The following is a 19,224-nucleotide window of genomic DNA, read 5'->3' on the forward strand; positions in this document are numbered from 1 at the left end:
AGTTCAGTCTTCGATCTTCCTATTTTTTCGCAATAGTACGCCTACTTATCCTTGTTGAAGAAAAAGCTTCAATCTGCCTTCTTTCTTGAACAGTTAACTTTTTACCTTACGATATCGTCACAAGTAGGACAAAAACTTTGAAGAAATTAATTACAAAACTGCAAGTTGAAGGGTTTCCACAATCTTGTTAACTGAGGTGACATTTATTACAGTATAAGTACTTGCAGTTTTTTAAAAATACTAGTGGCCTTAAAGTTTTTACTCAAGCTAAAATGCTAACTTTGTATAAACCACTGCTTTTCTGGTTATTGCATGCTTTACAAATCCTGTCTGTTGCGTTATTTCTTACTTAAGAACATTAATAATCAATAATATAATAATATTAAAATCCCTTTAATTTCATTTTCCTTTTTTCAAAGAAAATTATACTGGCCTTAAAGTTTTTACTCAGACTGTATATATATATATATATATATATATATATATATATATATATATATATATATATAATGTGTTTTTTTTTTTTTTTTTTTTTTTTTGATTGAATACACATGTAGTATATACCCTTTACGCTCCCCCGCCCCCTGGCAAAATTTGAAGTGACGAGCGCGAGCCTGCCTATAGGACGGATCATGGGAGATAGAAAGCTGCTCTGTGATAGCCCCTCAGAGTTATAGTTCCGTTTTATTTGACCACAGAAATGGCATTCTTTTTTAACAAAAAATTTTTTCTACGCGATTTCAAGTGAAGAAAAAAAAACCTCAAGTTGTATATTGTTTTATTCTGCGGTTTACAACTGGTTGAAGAAGAATCCACCGCCAATTCACTTTTTGTATTTTTGTGATTCAATTCTTGATGAGGGGCCGTGATAGCCCGATCGGTAGAGTGTCGGATTCGGGGTCGGAGGGTCCTGAGTTCGAACCTCGATGGTCGAAGACCCACCGTCGTCATTAAAGGGGACTGGGCGACATTAAATATGCTCGTGGTCTCAATGTCCTCCAAGTGAAACGATACCTCTGGGGGGTGCTAGCACCAGGTAGCTATTAGCTCCTGGACAAGTTCTAAATTCTCATTAACTGATCGGTCCGGTGACGGTGCTGCCATCTATCGGTATATAAAATAATGGAGGCAAGGCACTCCTCGTATGCAGTCCTCGACATAAATATAGTTGTAGTCAGTTGTGACTCTGAATAGGAATAGGAATTCTTGATGAGCGTCACTTTCTTAAGTTTCCAAACTTCCTTGAGATGTAGGTGCTATAATAGGATATTTCCTCTTTAGCCTGATTAGCTAATTTTATAAGGGCACAAGCTAGTTGTACAGTATACTCTCGATATCACGAAGTCGAAGGGACGGAAAAGAAAAATTCGAGATAACGAGTTTTTGAGATAACAAGGTCATAATTATAATAAAATAATATTCTAAAAATTAGTCACGATAGTTAAAAATAAGTGGAAATATGCTTTGAAAGTTGAAAAATAAGTCTTAATACAGTTTTAAAAAATTTAATTCATAAAATGAGTCAAAAATAGAGAAAGAAGAATAAAAAAGAATGCTTTAGTGAAGTAGCAAAATGTAGTGTTTTATCACGGCTAAAAGATTTTGGTTACCAAGTTACAAAACGAGTTCCGAGCGCCCAGGAGCAAAAGAAGTTGGAAAAAGGATTGCACCATTCCGTGTCTCTAAAGGAATTTCCGTTCATTTTCCCTTTTAACGGAAATGGAACTAGATTCGAAAGGTCCAAGGATATGGCATTAGAAGAAGGCGAAAAGTCTTAGGTTGGATTTTCGGGCTGCTCGGGACTTACATTTTCTGACACCCCTCGAGCTCTAGAATGAAAGTGACAGTAGATAAGCTTCTTCGAGTTGTTCCTAACCCTTGAGAGAAACAATGAATGGTGTGAGAAATGTTTGTAAACATTCTGCGAGTTGCTTCCAGACAATAAACCGAGGTTTTCCGGAAAAACTATATTTGACTTCAAAAAATATTCGACATAACAAAGTTTTGATTAAAAACTCTTCCACATAAGAATGAAAAATAACATTAGATAAATATGCAAAATCAAGGGAAAAAAAATTGTCATACGACATCGAAGTTCAAGATATCGAGAGTATACTGTATTACAATTAAAGAGTTATCGCAAAATGTTGCAGTATATTTTCATTCCCCCCTCTTTTTTGAATTTTAGTAGAGAAATGATGTGCAGTTATTTATGATCATACATGGAACCAATAAATAAAGTAGTTATTAAAAATACATGCTTAGCATGTAAGCATAATAGTTTTTTGTAATTAGATTCGACTTTTCAGTTAGATACAAGCCAAGTTTTAGTTGAAAATTGTTTAAGTTATTTATATACAATATTACTTGGCAATTATATTTCAGGAATGCTAACAAAACAATTTACCGTATTGTATCATGTGACACCAGTGGTAGCCACTGGATGAAGAAAAATGAAGAACTGAAATCATCTAGCAATAAAACTCACAACTTGTATTTTAAAAAAATATTTTATTGAAAAAGTACAAATTGATAAGTAGAAAAATTCTAAATGATCTGATTGTCTAAATGAATATGATTTAAATATTTCTAAATTGATGAAATTTTCTTGATTTATTCACATAACAGACAAAGATTGTTGCAAAAAAAAATCTGTTTACAATGAGTGTGTACATTTGAGATTTTGATGCAAAAATTATGTACAAAGATTACTAGTATGTCCATCAAAAGCATTATTTAAACACCAACTCAAGAGAAAACTTAAGGCAAAGACAACACATAAGACAATTGATCTGAAAAACATGCTGGCACCAAAAAAAAATATATAATATCCCTAGCAGAAAAAAAATAACCTAAACTGAAACCTAACCTATGTTATTAAAAAAAAAGAACCCCTTTTTCTTTTAAGATTACAGTCTATAACCATGCTGCTATTAACAATAACAAAAAAATTCCTTTATCAGTTTAGATTTAGTCAGTCAAGCTTTGCAAGCAGAAATTCATACTTATAATTTTAGTTTATTTATTTACCTCTTGAAAAAATTAGTTTCTTTTTGTGGAAAAATATATGAATTATTAATAAAACTTGGTATTTATCAGTGGCAAGATTTCAAAAGTATTTTAAAACAGAAAAATGAACATTTGGGAAGAGTTAATGGGTTTCTTTAAAACAAATGAAGAGCTTAAATTACCATACAAAACAGAGCCACAATGGCAGGTATGACAATTGCTGTATCAAGGTAAAAGATACATTTACTGGCAATAATTATCATCAATCTGCCATAATTATTGTCATATTATCTTGCCATTCCAAATCTAAAATAGTTCTGGCATGTCTGAGAACTATTAGAAATAATTAAATACAAAACAATAATGCTTTCTGAGAACAGATTGTAATCTTCTTGGATAAGAAATATATTTACATGCTAAGAAAATTATGTACACAAAATGCAGTCAACATGCTTATTGTAAATCATCAGTTTAACTTGACAATTACAAATTGAGCACCTGACATCTAAGTCTGATACAAAATTTATACAAAGATAAAAACAAGGAGTTTCTATACATTATGAAAAATAAATACATGTTTTTGTAAGAAAAACAGCACAAGGCAACAGCAAACATTCAAAGAAACATAAACTAACAAAAAAATCAATGACACAATAGTTGATTTTTTTGTCCTTATGGCATTCTTCTAAACAAATACAGATGAACAATGACACATCTACAAAACACAAACAAAAATGCTTCAATTTAAAAAAAAAGGTTCAATCCAAGAAATTGTTTAATAACGTAACTTAGATTAATTATACGGAAAATGAAAATAATATTTTCTATGCACTTATCAACCAGAAAACTTTTCCAAAATCTTACAATTTTATACATTGTTTGCATGGTAGGTAACTAAGCAATATACAGTACAGCTTATGACTTAGGTGGTCAACAAGTAGAAAGCATACAAGTCTGATGATTTAAAGTCAAATAAATAAAAAGAGTGGTTGATCAGATTGACTTTTGAACTATGCATTAGCCATTTCTGATTGATCAAAAACACTCAGGATAAGTCAAAATATTTGATTTTAACTGTAAACATATTTATGTCATGAACCAAATTGGAAAGTAGTAGTATAGTTTTAGAGATTATTATATCCCTTTCTTGATTCATTGTAGAGCCTTTAAACCCAAATGACAATTCATGCTTCAGGCTGATTAAGCAGAGCCAGTACTAAGTGCCCCCCCCCCCCCCCCATTGATCTTTGGAGAATCTAAAGCTTTTGATTAGCTCCAAACCACTTTATTGTACAAGTACAAAACGAAGTTATAATTTTCTAGTATTCCTGCCAGTTGTTTTGAGTTCTGAATAATATTAAGACAACCGTGAGTACAAACATGTTGGCCACCTTAGCATTTAATAGAAAAAGCACATTCGTAGAAAAAAAATTGAAAAAAAGTCTCGTTTTGGGTTAATATTTTTGTAGGAATGTGAAAAAAATATAGTTAAAATTCATAGTAGATAAATTACTCTATTTTTCAATACATAAGACAAACTCCTTTACTTCGAACGTCTTAAGGGATGTCACCTTATGTCAAAGCAAAAAAAAACATCCACTCTTTTCATGTTTTCTTGCTTTGATGAAGACTAAGGTTAACTTCAAAAACAAAAGAACAAACTTTCGTTTAATCTTCCTTGAAATATGAAATTAGCTGCCCCTTTGAGGAAAGTAAAGAGTATTAATAATTATAATGAGGAGTAAAAATAAAGAAGAATAAATGATGGCAAAGAGTCAAATGTCAAGTTTTTCAGGATCATAAAAGATTAATTTTACTACTGAAAATTACCTAACAATTTCATCCCATGTCATGCATTAATGTAAATATTTAAAAAGTAAGCTGTACCACAAAATTGTATTAAATTTCTTGGGGGCGGGGGGGGGGGGGCGAGTATCTCATACATAGGAAGGAAGGTACACCTTATACAGGTGATCCCTGAACATAAATTTTAGGGAAGGGGGGGGGGATTCTCAATTTACTGAATGAAACTCCAGATTTCACCAAATGATAAAATATGAGCATGTACACATACCTTCATTTAATTAGAGAAATTAGGCATGATTTTACTCGAAATTTACGAATAGTCAGACTAAAACTACCAAAAAAGGAATTTTTTTGGAAGGTCCGAGTGATTTCCTGTGACCCACATCACAGGTCTTATACACTAGAAAATATGGCAACACCAAACATGTTCAATTTCAATAATTCACAAAACAACTTGCAAATAATACAAAAGTTTTTTTTCTTTAATCTTACATTGCATTATATATTAATGATTTGATTTGTCATTTACTTGCATCTTCATCTTGTGCAGCTATTTGATTTCCTTCTGGGCAACATAGGCACATTTATTTACATATACAGCTCCAACAGTAACACAAGACAAGCACTTTTCTTGAAAGTTGTCACACATGTCAAGAAAAGTGTTTCAATCCGTCCAGCAGAATGTTTGACGACTGAGCGTCGGGGCCCGAAGCCATTAAATGAGTCTATTTTTTTAAGTCTTATCACACATGGCTCTGTAGGACCAGAGAAACAGCTTACACACATGAAGTGTATTTCTGTTTTTTCTTCTCCGCGCCGTACAGCTGACAAGCTTCAAGAACTAAGCATTTCGAAAAAATGTTCACACGATAATTTCTCGAATGATCCTCCTAGATCTGGAATTTGGAGTGGAATATCCACTTTCTAAGCTTTCATCGAAACACATCGAGTTGTGATGCATCTTCTCATCATCTCTCATGCTATATGGGTCAGGTAATCCACTGACATCATAATATGGTGAATCTGTAACAAAATGCAGAATCCATTAAGTCAAGTACCAAACATATTTAGAGAGAAAATAATGAAAAACTGTCAATAAACCTCAGTACCAAAATAATCAAGACCTCTGCAAAAGCATATTTATTCATTTACTTATGTCAGGGAAAGCATTAAATGAATATAAATTTCTTTCTTTTTTATGCTATATTTTTATTTCAATCAGATCTAGGTTACCGATTAATATATTTATAAAGCTTTTAAAAACCTTTGTCAAATTGTTTCTTTTTACTGTTAAGTCTGTAAGCGGAGTTCCAGTTGAAATTCAAGTTATAGGAGGGAAAAGAAAATATGCTTTGGTTTGTTGTTCAAATTGAGGAAAAATACTCGACTTTTGAGCAACTGCTTTATTACAGCACTTTTCATGACTTACAGTCTACATAGAATCTGCTAATTTTTTCGGTACTTTTTAATAACTTTGCACTCTGTATAAAATTTCAATTCAGCCAAACCTTTTAAATATTTTGATAGATAAACAAGAATTATAATAAAATCTCTGAGAGACTTTAAAAGCATAGAAAGCTTTAAAAAGCATAGATAAGTTATGGTACAAATTATTTTACTTCATGTTTCAGAACACAGAATTTAATAAATGTTACTAATGATTTTAAATGCAATGAAAATTCAGGTAAGATCATTTATAAAAAAATTTCTCACAAGATTCCATGGAAAATAATTCCAAAGAAATCGAAAATTGCAAAAGAAACAAAAAAGAAAAAAATAACATTTTATCCGCTTTTTAATTAATTATTTAAATTCATTTTTAGAAACTGTATACTATAATAAATGCTCCAATAATGCATACATTAAATATTGATTACAAACATTAAAATGTTTCTGTAAAACATGCATCTAATACATTAAAATCCCCCTAATACCGACACTAACAGGACAAAAAATTTTGTCCGCAATGGAGAGGTGACGCAGGACAGGGGTTTAATAATGTTACAGTGAAACCTGTGTAAGTTCACCACTTGCGGTTCACTACTTTAGTGGTCAACTTACAGAGGTTGATTTATATGGAAATGGCTAATTCTGTGCCTGATAAAAGCGGTCAACTTAAACAGGTGGTAACTTACAAAGGGTGGTCAACTTCACAGGTTTTACTGTATTTCCATTCAAGGCCGTATCCAGAAATTTTTTTCGGGAGGGGCCCGGATTAGCACATTGCCCTAACATACACACACACACACACACATAGTATATATAGACACACCAAACACATAAAAATGTTAACATAGAAGACTTTTTGTCTCGATTTTTAATGATTCCACTATTTCGACTGTTGTTATTTTAATTTCTTATTATTTTTCTTATTCACCTTGTTGTGGTAAGGATAACAGGAGAGTGTCCCTTTAAGTCGGATGTAGAACATCCATAATTTCATGGGGTCCGGGGGTCTTTCCCCCGAGAAATTTTCGAAAAAAAAAATCTTTATTTTGAGTTTTTATATTAGGTAATTGAGACTACAAAAATATGAAGAAAAAAAATAGGCAAAAAAAGTCTTTTAAAAGTTATACGTTCTTTTGCAAATCAAGATCAAACAAAATAAAAATTGCTTGTTCGACAAATCATGGAACTTAACGGACAGTGAGGAAAAACGAGAGAGGAGAAAATCGAAGCACTTCGTCATCTGCTCATATCGGCTTTTAGTGAAGTTTGTTTTTGATCACTTTTTTTTTTTTTTTAATTAAATGTCCTACAGTATGAAAATTGTACAAAATAGTTTAAAAGAAATGGTGTAGATATTCAGAAAATAAGAACGGAAGAGTAATATTCTGGCCATTTGGACAATTCATACTTTATTTTCTTGATAAGATACAAAATTGAAGAACTTTTCAAGGAATTTCAAAAACTTAAATAGTTTTCAAAGGCTCTAGAACAGTTGAAATTATTTGAAGCTCTTTATTCACACTTTTCAGAAGTTGATTGCAGTCTTACAAAATGATTATAACTTTGTAAGACACACCCGTTTTAAGTTAAAAATAAATGCAACGAAATATTTCTTGAAACAAACTTTTTTTTTTCAATCACAAGTAGTGCAGAAAATGAAAGAGAATAGAGTAAGTGTTTTTTTTTCTTCTCATACTACAGGTATTAACAGTATGCAGTAGAAGTAAAAAAAAAAAACAAGCAATAACAAAAGAACTTCCATGATACTGAATTCGGCATTAAATAAATGCAAGACAAGAAACATATCAGTCACAAAAATGATCTTGAAAATTATGCTACAAAAACGCGAGAATCGTGATTTTTGCATTTTTTACTCAGGATGTATCAAGGAGCTGAATTTGGCACATCTTGGTAACAAGATACTCGCCTCATCGGAAACTAGGGGCTCAGCCTTTGGGGAGTCCCCGGCTCGAAATCAGTACAGTTTAAGTTTTGTAAGAGTTTTAGGTGGAGGAGGGCAGGGTCGTTCACAGAGGGGAGAAGGGACAGGGACACCTGTTGTCCCGGGCCCGAGCTTAAAAGGGGCCCAATATTTTTAAACTTAGGGTTGAAAATATGAGTAAACAATATGGAGGGGGCCCAAAAAAAGCATTTGTGACAGCCCCAAAATTTCTGTGCACGCCTCTGGAGGAGGAAGTGCACAGAAGTCAGTTCGGTAGACTTGAAAAGTCTACCGAACTGACAAAGGGCCTGCCTTGACCCTGGACTGACCTGAATTGAATCAGGGAAGAGAGGAGGAGGTCCTAATTAAAGGTCTAAATTTCAAGTGTGCCTTGCAGCTAATGAGAACTAGAACTGCTTTTTCTGTATTTCTACAAAATATTATAAATTTTAAATAGTAACAAAAGAATAAAAAAAAATTCTTATTTTCCTTTTCTGACATTAGGAATTAAAAAAAAAAGAAAAAAAAAACTTTTTCTGTTTTATGGTACAAAACATTTCGGGTTTCGGGGGGGGGCCCGGGCCCATCAGGCCCCCCCTCTGGATACGGCCTTGTTTCCATTGGAACTGGGAAATTAAAAATTGTTTGCATAAGAAGGATGTCTGTTTTGAGGGGTTTTACTGCATGTCCAAATCTGAAGCATATTTGTACTATTTGTAAAGGAAGACTTACGTAAATGTTCTCTATTTTTAAGGTTCATCATGTCATCATTCACTGGTTTGAAGTCATTGCCACTATAGTAATCATTCACCATCTCGCCTTCAAAGGGATAGTAAGACCCATCAGGAGGCATGTCTCCATTCTTCAGCAACATGTTTAAGTGACCATCGGGAACCATGCATGAACCCAAATCACGATCACCAGGGTACAAAAGACCTACAAATATAATTTTTGGCACTTTTAACCATTATTTATTTTTGTAATAAAATTTTGAAAATCATCTATGTGATCAGAAATTATCATCTCGGCAATTATTATCAATTTTATTATTTGCATAAACTTTCACATTCCCATCTTTATCAATGGTTTTTTCACCATTAAAGCCAAAGAAAGTATCATCTATATTTTTTGTTCAATTCTTTTGAATTTATCTTTATATTTGTGAATACTTTTAAATTACAGATTTTGAAGACATTTAACATCAATGCAAAACAACCTACATGTTTAGAGGCAAGGAAGTATATAGGAATAAAAAACATAATTTATGCAATTAATTATGTAGCAGTAAATGATAATTTTTGTGCTTGTAAGTTGGTAAGACTAACAACAGTGCAAAACTTTTAACCTAATACTTAGTTTTGTAAACAGTGAAATGCAGATAACAAAACAATTTAATACATTTAAAATAAGTACCATGATCAGGAGCTGAGGAACACATATGATCATTAGGGCCATCAGTCAGTCCAGTTACATAAATATTAGGTTTAGATTGAGAATCTAGTACATCCCCATGTTTGGTCAAATTTTCTTCAGAATAATAAGGCAAAGTGACCGGAGGAGGACCAGCACTACACAATGATTAAAAGATAATATTTTATTAGTATTTATAATTTCTATTACATTCAAATTTTAGATAATATTATACAGGACAATATGTGCATATATCATTCATACACAACAAATATATTTACTCAAAATTAACTTACTTCAATGTCTTTATCTCTTGTTTCTTCTTGCTTCCTAAATTCAAAGAGAGAGAAAAAGAATAATATATTAGCAGGGGCCAGTTACTGCACTTGAAAGATAAAGTATGAATAGCAAATTTTAGGATAAAATATGAAATACAGATGAAATTTTCATAAATGTTGTTTTCTTTTTTCTTTTTTTTTTTTCTTAAATCTCAGATGATAAAACATAGGTTGTTTGAAAAAATCAACTCTTTTTTTCCAAAGAAATTTTGAACAATATTTTACAAAGAATAGTTTACCTTTTTTAGATGTTTTTAAAAATAAAACCTGAAAATGGGTAGTTTCCTGATATTAACAACAAACAATATATCGGTGAAAAACACTGTGTTGCAACATATAGTGTTCACATGTCTGTTATTAAATACTTCAAATAAACAAATTACAACTTTTTAATTCACAAAACTTCTTGGAAGAGAAAATATTTTTATTTTAAATAATTTTCTTTTTCAAAAAAACAACTATAAACAAGTTCAAAGTAAGATGAACAAATTGGCCTAGTTAGACTGAAATGAAATGAAAATAAATAAATCATAGAAATTTGTCATATTATCGGATATCTAAAATAAAAAATAAGGGGTCAATTGTGTTTAATGACCTATGATACTGTGTGCAGTTAACTTACACAGGACGTTATGATAAACAGAGTTCTTTTATATAAGGACATACTATGACAAATGTAGTAAAATACATACCTCTATTTCCTCTCCTGCACCAGTACAAGCAAATGAGAACTCCCAATGTAAGAACTGCAAGTGTTCCAGATACAGCAATTATGACAACCATGTTTTCAAGACTCACAGGACCAGCTGTTTCAATTGAACGTGGAGCATCTATAATATTTAATGATATATTGTAATTGAAAAAGCAGGAATAGATAACTATATTTCAATTTTCAATGCTCTGTGTCAAAATTCAGGGTAACAACTAACCTGCCATGTGTGTCCTTCAGATAGGCATTAAAAATTTTTAAAAGAGTACATTAATATAAATTTACAGTACAATTGGAAATTTATTACAAAATTTCAAAAAAAAAAAAACATTTTAAAATATGAAACAGTTACATAACATGGATATATTTCTAAACGTACAAAAATGACAACAAATTTATGTAAAAATATTTGCCTTGAGTCTGGCTGAAATTCAGGTAACATGTAAAACCTTGAATTAAATCTTGACATTTTGAAAAATTTAAATTTTGTGTTATTTAAAAATTTTATTATTAAATCATAATTTTTTACAGTGATTAAAGTTTTATATGTATGAATAATAAAATGTAAATATTTTTTTAAGATAGTGAAATAAATTTAAAACTGACAAAGTCTTCACATTCTAATATAATTCTAGTTTATATAATCATAGACAGTCTGAATGAATAATTATATTAAAAAGAAATTCTCATTTTGGGAAAATTAATGCATACAATGTGTGAAGCCTTTAAATTGCTATCAATTTGATAGACCTGAAGAATGAGGGGGGAAAATCATACTTTTATATTACACTTTTAATCAAGCACTTAGTTTGGGAAACAATAACTGAAAAGTTAAGAGTTTTTTTTTCTATAAAAAAAGATGACAATACATCCTATTTTTTAAACCCCATTGTGAATACCCACGGATTTAGACCTACATCAGGTCCAAGATTCACCACTGACTATATACATTTGAGGATCAAAGCCACTACAATAAGTAATACGAGACACAAACGATTTTCATACTACTTCCATTTAGTATTTTGGCATGCTGTGTAATGTTTTTAACTTTTAGCAGTACAAAACAGAACCACAATAAGGGAACCTGCACCAAGCGAAGTATTCTATTATATTTTTAAAGAGAAAAGGCACAAATTGAGCTTTCAAGTTTTTTTTAATGGCAGCAGAACAAGCAAATCTACCACTGAATGCAAAAAAAAAGGAGTAATTCTACAGTAAAATTGTGAAAAAATCTCTGCCTTGGACTTAAGGGAGAAAGTATTTTATATAACAAAATCAACAGTTATGGTATTTTCAAAAAGATAAAACAATTACCGTCAAAAGGACTAGCTATTTTAGAATCACCACACCATGACTCATTACTCTGCAGACAGAGTGACACCCGCACATCACTGAAAGGTTGATCTCCCGTCTTGAGATAAACGGTTTCTTCCGTTGCATCAATTTCGATATATTTCTGAAGAATCCATTCTTCACTATCAGGATATCTAGCTTGGATCTAGAAAATATTACTTCAGTTATAATTTCATGAATATTGCAATTAAACAATTCTTTTCACAAAAAGATGCATAAAGCAAACTTTTTCAAACTACTACTGTAGTGACTGATGCGGCACAAGCATTTTGGAAATCTTTTGGCAAACTTTTCTATACATAGCTTAGCAACTTCACCAGTGTTGTCCCTGATAGATGTTAAATATTCCAAAAACAAAACGTGCAAAGCAAAATATCATTGTTCCCATCCCACAGGATACATGAATCAGATTGCTGAAATGACACTCAAAACCCTTCTCTTAATTGTAAATAATTTATCTTCCCAGAAGTGACGACTCAGTACATTATCAAGTGTATTTGAAAATCTGATCTGAAGAATCAAGAGCACATTGAAGAGGGTGCCCAGGTCCTTCCCGAAATAAATTGCTCATGTAATGTACTTTTAAGTCATACCACATCATTTAAATTACCTATTGTGACGAATATCAATAGAATATTCGAATGAAATCCAATTTTATTGATCATATAGATGTCAGGAATAATGTGCTAGGTAAAACCCTCCATGTAACAAAAGCCTCGTTATGACTCTGAAACAAATATATTATAATATTTTATATTGTTTAAAGTTGTATTATTGTTTATTCATATTTATTACTGTTTGGCAACACTAAGTAGTTTTGAAGTTTAACAATGGCAATCAACTAGTAAGTTGGAATAAAGTTTCGCCAATAATATCTTCGTCTCTACTGTATTTATAGTTCACAGTTTACTCTGCTAAGTAAATACGTAACCTTAAACATGTTATTTAAAGTCATTAGGTTATGTAAAATTTATCATATATGTATGTTTATAAGTGTGAGTTTGTGCAATTGAAAAGCAACTCCATGAAAAGTTTCACTATACTACTGCATCATTACACAAAAAATCAACTGAAATTTAATTTTGACGGAACATTAAAATATCAGATTGCTGACACAAGATTAGTTGGTAAAACTATTTTAACAAAATACTTATGCTTACTTTGGCTAGAAGAGGAATGGGCAATCGATCCACAGAAAATGTAAGTTCGCTAGATTCCTTATCAAAATGAGCATCTAGAGCACGAGGTAAATCTAAAAACATAAGTTATAATTATGACTTTAAGTACTCTTTGAAAAAAAAGGAGAATTAATGGTCTATAGGTTTTTATAAATATGGTTAAAAATATTTTTAATATACTTCAGATACATAACATAGAATTAACTATAGTAAAATTATTATTCTTATTTACATAATTCTATAAGTTAAAAACATGAAATAATTGAATTTTTTGTAAATTTAGAATCATGCACTACCATTAATATTAAAATTGAAGAAATAGAAAAATATTTGAAAAATTGATACTCACCTCTTGGATTAGCTAGATTAGGGAAGGAAAGAAAGAGATAATTAGTCATTTTAATAAAAATTAAATACACATAAAAACACTAAGTGAAAAGAATGTCACGTCACTGGTGCAGAATATGTCCAATCTGGCAATCTAGGATCGGGGGAAATTTGAACCATTTGGGGAAATTCTGCAGATTTGATTTTTTTTGCAAGTGTCTTTTGAATGCATTTTCTTTTGCATCACCACTCTTTATATTTTCATAAACAATTTGTTGGACAATAATTTACATTTAATAATAAATATTAGATAGGAGATTTTAATTAAAACTTAACATGTATTTACTTAATTTAATTTTTGGATACCTAGTTCAACAAGTTACCAGTTCATTCTATTTAGTTTTAAAGATGCGTTTTTTCTTTTTTTTTTTTTTTCAAAATTATCTATACCTATAGTAATAGGATGAATTGTTATCTGAAAAAATAAAACATATTGTAAAATCTTGGGGGAAATTTTCATATATAGATTGGGGGAAATGTTGGCAGTAAAAACATTTCCTGCACCTGTGTCACATAATATCTACTCAAAATAAAACTTACGTTTAGTTTTAATCATTAGTTCATCAGAGTATTGACTGTAACCTCTAGGATTTAGAGCAAGTACTTTAAATTTGTATTCTGTTTCAGACTGCAATCCTAAAAAAAGCAATGAGAAAAACATGAATGACTTAAGTATAATATGATATTTCATGCAGTAGTTTGAAAAAGTTCTAGAGAGGTTTTAATATCAAGATGTTTTATAATTGAGAAATTACAAGTCCACTAAAGCGACAAAATTTAAACTGCAAGTTAAATTACTTTCAATTTTTAAAAATTATTCCTTGATTGGCATTGACAGAAATATTTCAAATTACATGGTACAGTTTTGGAAGAGCTTAACACAAATGGTGAAAATGTTCAAATGTTTGGTTCTAATATCACATGCATTGAATCATTGCATTTTGCAAGTCATATTATAAAACAATTTTTATCTGTGTGGGTCAGACACTAAAAACGTTTCAGTAGGCTGTGGGAAAACAGGCATATTACACCAGAATTAATTCTTACTTTGAACATTTCAAAAACTCAGGAATTAATTGTTTTTAGAAACGTGAGCAGAAAAGCGGTAAAAAAGAAAGCACCTCAAAATGATAGAGCATATGTAAAAGGATATAACAACTTTTCAAAAGTTTTAAAATAAATAAATATATATATACATATATATATAGCTTATGTGTCTAAGTCTTTCATTATTATAATCATTCATTCTGTAATTAAAACTTTTTAAAAGGTGCTACAAGGTAAATTAACTGATTTATCAGCTAATGTGCTTTTTATTTAAATTTTTAAAAATTAGCCAGTCTGGTTTTTATTTCTTTACAAATATAAAGTACAGCGAAACTTGTGTACATCAATACTGTCTATAACAATAAACCTGTCTACAAGGGCGCCCATATGAGGGGGTATGGGGGGCTCAAGGCCCCCCCCCCCTTTTAAATTAGAATTTTCTTGCTTTTAGTACATTTTTCTCTGCAAAAATGCAAAAACATTTCTTCTCCAGCAATTATTGAATAAGTTATTAAAAATGTCAAATTTTAATAACTATAATATGTATTGAAATCTGTTTCTATGGGGAACATCCTGTAAACCATGAGGAAAATATCTGAGCCCCCCTTAAAATTTTGCATATGGGCACCCTTGCCTGTCGATAACAATATTTTCCTTGGTCCCAGCAAAATTTCAGCATAAATAATCGAACTGTCTATAACAATGACCTGTCTATAACAATATTTCTTTTAGGTCCCAACTGTATCGTTGTAGACAGGTTTTAGTATATATTCTATAGAGCTCATACCAATGATTTCACAAACATTCTGAGATCTACATGATTCATTTCTTCCTCTCGCATTCCCAGCAGCAGGCCAGTAAGTGATCAAATATTCAGTGCTCGCATAACCTCCATTGAATCCTTCATTCCATCTTAGGGTTACTTTATCTGAGCTAGTGTCAACCAATTCCACATTTGTTGGTTTTTCAGGAACCCCTAGAAGATTAAATGGGTAAATATTATAGAGAACCACAAAGTGTTTTAAAAAATAAATATCTTGTTTTTTTTAGGAATAAAAATATTTTAAATGTAAATTAATATGAAAAATGCAGAATATGCCTGTCGGTAGTAGATTTGTTGGTCATATAGCTTATATGTGTAATAAATAACCACAAATTGAAAGAGTTTGTCTGAGAAGGGAAATCTTGAAATCTTATGGGGGGGGGGAGGATACATGTTACATGAATTATGATAGCATAATTTTATGAAGTTTATTTTATTTATTTATTTATTTTTTTTTTAATTTTCCACAACATTACAATTTTAACACATGAGCAATAGCTAAACTTTAAATGCCTCCTACTCTCTCTCAAAAACAGTCAGTCTATATATTGTTTGAATAAATGTATTGCTTTGAAGGGATCTGCAATTTCTCCTGCCTTTATATCTTTTTCAAAAACTAAGGGAAAAATAAACATTGTAATCATAAATATCATTCACAGGTATCTAGTGTTATTTTATGTTCAAGAAACTTAAGACATAAAATTATCTTACTAATCATTGAGGATTATTTTAAATTCAAAGAACTCAATTGGAGAAATTAAACTTTTACTTAAAATAGAAAGCCTTTTAATTTTCAAATACATTTTTTAATTTAAAATTTCATTTACCTTTTTTCACAAGTTTAATGATGGTCTTTTTGTCTCCAGCTTGGTTTCGAGCACGGCAAGTGTAATCACCATAGTCATCTTCTGATAAATCTTTTATTGATAAAATTCCAATATAGTTATCACTTCCTATTTCAGTATCATTTAAACCATGATTGCCATAGCTGTCAATCACTCGTCCGTAGTGGTACCACTCAAACTTAGGAGCAGGGAATGCTTGCATTATGCATTTAAGTACAGCAGTTTCTCTAAGATCAAAAGCCACTCTGTTATACGTGTGCTTCACAATTGGAGAATCTATAAATAAAATAATGTTTACATTATAAAATATTATCTATATGTCATATGGATACTAAAATATAAGTATATAATACAGTATAATAATGTTTAAAGCTCAGTTTATAATCTTAACAAGCATTAACAAAGTAGATTTATTTTTGCTGACACATTTTAGGTTTAATAAAAAGCGGTGAGAAGACGACTCAGTTCAGTGGTAGTGCTTTGGTTTTTAAAAAGTGGTGACACAAATAGTTTAAACCATAATGCAACTAAAAACTAAGAAATAGTGATTTAGATTCTTAATTTGTTTCGCTTGTTTTTCTTACATAAACCAACATATGTAACAGTAATTCCAGCAAATACTTGATTATGGTTTTAAATTATCTACTTTTGAAATCAAGAGAAAAAGTGGGATCAAAAATTTAACTTTTTGTCTTTTCCTTTCAATTTATAGATAGAATATAACAAAATGCACAAAATTGCGATAAAAAATAAAGCATAACTTACGTTCTATTTTCAAAGTCAATTCAGAAGACACTTCTCCAAAGCCATTACCATATGCACAGGCATATCTCCCGCGGTCATCAGATGTGAGCTTTCCGTTCTTCCTGTCCCTCCCTTCGAACAAAAGTGTGCTCTTCAAGGAATTCACATTGTTGTCTTCAATGTTGTTTGTGTTGATGATCTTAAAGAATCCGCTGTCAGCTGGGATAACCTGGCCCTCGTGTGTCCACTGAACTTGAGGCATTGGCTTTCCTCTGGCACGACAAGTTAGACTGAATTTGTCATCAGCTTCTTTTTTGACCATCTGAGGTCTCAAAGGAATGGTGAGAGATACGGGTTCTAAAAAGGTGAAAGAAGTCATAAGAATCTATTGCCTACAAAAATGATACTGGTTGTCTTAAAATTGACGTTTTGTACTAATTCTACAATTTTGGTTCTTTAAACAGGAAAGAATTGGGGCATTTTAAAATGTTAAAAGAAAATCTTTACAAGTATTTATTTGCTTTTCTGCACTTTGTGTAGTATCATCATAGAAAAGTGAGTGAGAATAAACCACAATGTGGATCATCAGGAGTTTACTACACATTAAATTATCATTTAAATGTAAAAGCAAGGTAAAGGAATAAAAACTGCAAATTAAAGCGAACAAATAATGAAATTCAATTAATAACTGAAAACAGTTATTAATTGAATTTCATTATTTATCCTCTTTAATTTTTCAAAAGCCACTGCTGTCTACATTTTTAAACATAAAATCTTTTACCCATTTTCGAACTATTTATCTGACAGTTAATTGAGATTTTTACATGACATTTAAGATTTGCTGAACATATTCCAACAATGCATTATCTTTCAAACATAAATAATATACATGAAAAACTACATATTTAACTATTAAAATTCTCTAAAAAAAGAATTACTTGGTTAAAGATATATTAAATATGATTTAAGAGGAATATCAATTGCACAATTAGTAATTTAATCGTTAAAATCCTAATAAAGGTGTATCTATTGCTAAATACTTCCCTTTTGTAATAGTTTTAAAGCAAAAAAATTACTTCAGTTTAATGTGCAAAGAGACAATATTGCTGTAAAATTACTAACTATGCAATATTCAACAGTTTTCATACCATAAACTGTAAGATAGGCAGAGGCAATAGATCCATATCCTAAATTATTTTGGGTTTGACAATAGTACTGTCCCTCGTGGCTCACATGGGCAGATAGCAAAGTGTAGTTGGCTTTCTGACTGAGCACTATTTTTTCTTGGCCTTCACGCCACCATCTGTATTCGGGTAATGGATAACCAGGAGGCTTTGCAGCACATATCAATGAAAAGGGCTTGCCAGTCACAGCTTCCAGAGTAGATGGCTGGATAATTGTTTCTCCGGGTTTGTCTAAAATTTTAAGGAAAAAAATCTTGAGATTAAATTTGTCTATATCAACAAAATTTCATTTCACGCTATGAAAGGCTGTTGTTAAGAATTAAAGTTAAACATAATAAAAATTTCAACAAAAGTCATCCTAAAATTCATCCTTTATAGTAAGCCTACATTACTATTTACAAAACATGTAAAATGTGAGGCAAAAGTAATTAGAAAGAAATGAGTATTGCAACATGTGAAATTAGAAAATGATTCTGAGTACAGCATTTTATGAGTCCTGTGTATGGCATGGTTGAATAAACAAAAGTAGATCCGATTACAACTAATTTTATTTTGGGGCAAAAAACCAGATTGATTCAATTGATTAATTTTTATTTGATTTAATTTAATTTTTCATTGCAGTAAACTTTTCTGTTTTTTACAATTTCCAGATTAAGTGAAGAGAAGGTAACCGACGTGCATTTGTTTTAAAGTACAACAAGATTTAGTATGTTGTAATAGATCCTTGGTAAATTATAATCTTCAAAAACTGCAATGAAATTTAACTTTTTGCCTGAGGATATTATTTTTTATTCGTGAATTCCACTAGAGTCATAAAAAACGATTCAAGACTGCTTAGTTGCATTTAAATCTCTATGGTACATAATGTCATTACTATAAATTAAACAACTTTCAATTCAGATGTTAATTTGAGAGTGTTTGAACTTTAAACAGTATCATCATTTTCAAGTCTTCTTAATCCTTTGGGAACTAGTCCATGTAACACATATTGCTATAAAAT

General features: G+C 30.8%; 1 protein-coding gene across 1 annotated transcript in view; it reads right to left on the reverse strand.

Annotated features, from left to right (window-relative positions):
* Positions 1-2,611: 2,611 nt before the first annotated feature.
* Positions 2,612-19,224, reverse strand: part of LOC129222874 (hemicentin-1-like) — a 91,984-nt gene continuing 75,371 nt past the window's right edge. Inside the window, exons 6-18 of the mRNA XM_054857433.1 lie at positions 18,189-18,455; positions 17,062-17,397; positions 16,279-16,572; positions 15,416-15,604; positions 14,122-14,217; positions 13,544-13,555; positions 13,177-13,268; positions 11,978-12,161; positions 10,647-10,784; positions 9,913-9,946; positions 9,620-9,774; positions 8,939-9,142; positions 2,612-5,838 (exon numbers count right to left, since the gene is read on the reverse strand). Coding sequence (XP_054713408.1) covers positions 5,678-5,838; positions 8,939-9,142; positions 9,620-9,774; positions 9,913-9,946; positions 10,647-10,784; positions 11,978-12,161; positions 13,177-13,268; positions 13,544-13,555; positions 14,122-14,217; positions 15,416-15,604; positions 16,279-16,572; positions 17,062-17,397; positions 18,189-18,455 — 2,162 coding nt within the window. The 3' untranslated portion in view covers positions 2,612-5,677. The remainder of the gene's footprint in view (positions 5,839-8,938; positions 9,143-9,619; positions 9,775-9,912; positions 9,947-10,646; positions 10,785-11,977; positions 12,162-13,176; positions 13,269-13,543; positions 13,556-14,121; positions 14,218-15,415; positions 15,605-16,278; positions 16,573-17,061; positions 17,398-18,188; positions 18,456-19,224) is intronic.

Source organism: Uloborus diversus, chromosome 5 (genome assembly GCF_026930045.1).
Source record: "Uloborus diversus isolate 005 chromosome 5, Udiv.v.3.1, whole genome shotgun sequence".
Classification (NCBI taxonomy): Eukaryota; Metazoa; Arthropoda; class Arachnida; order Araneae; family Uloboridae; genus Uloborus; species Uloborus diversus.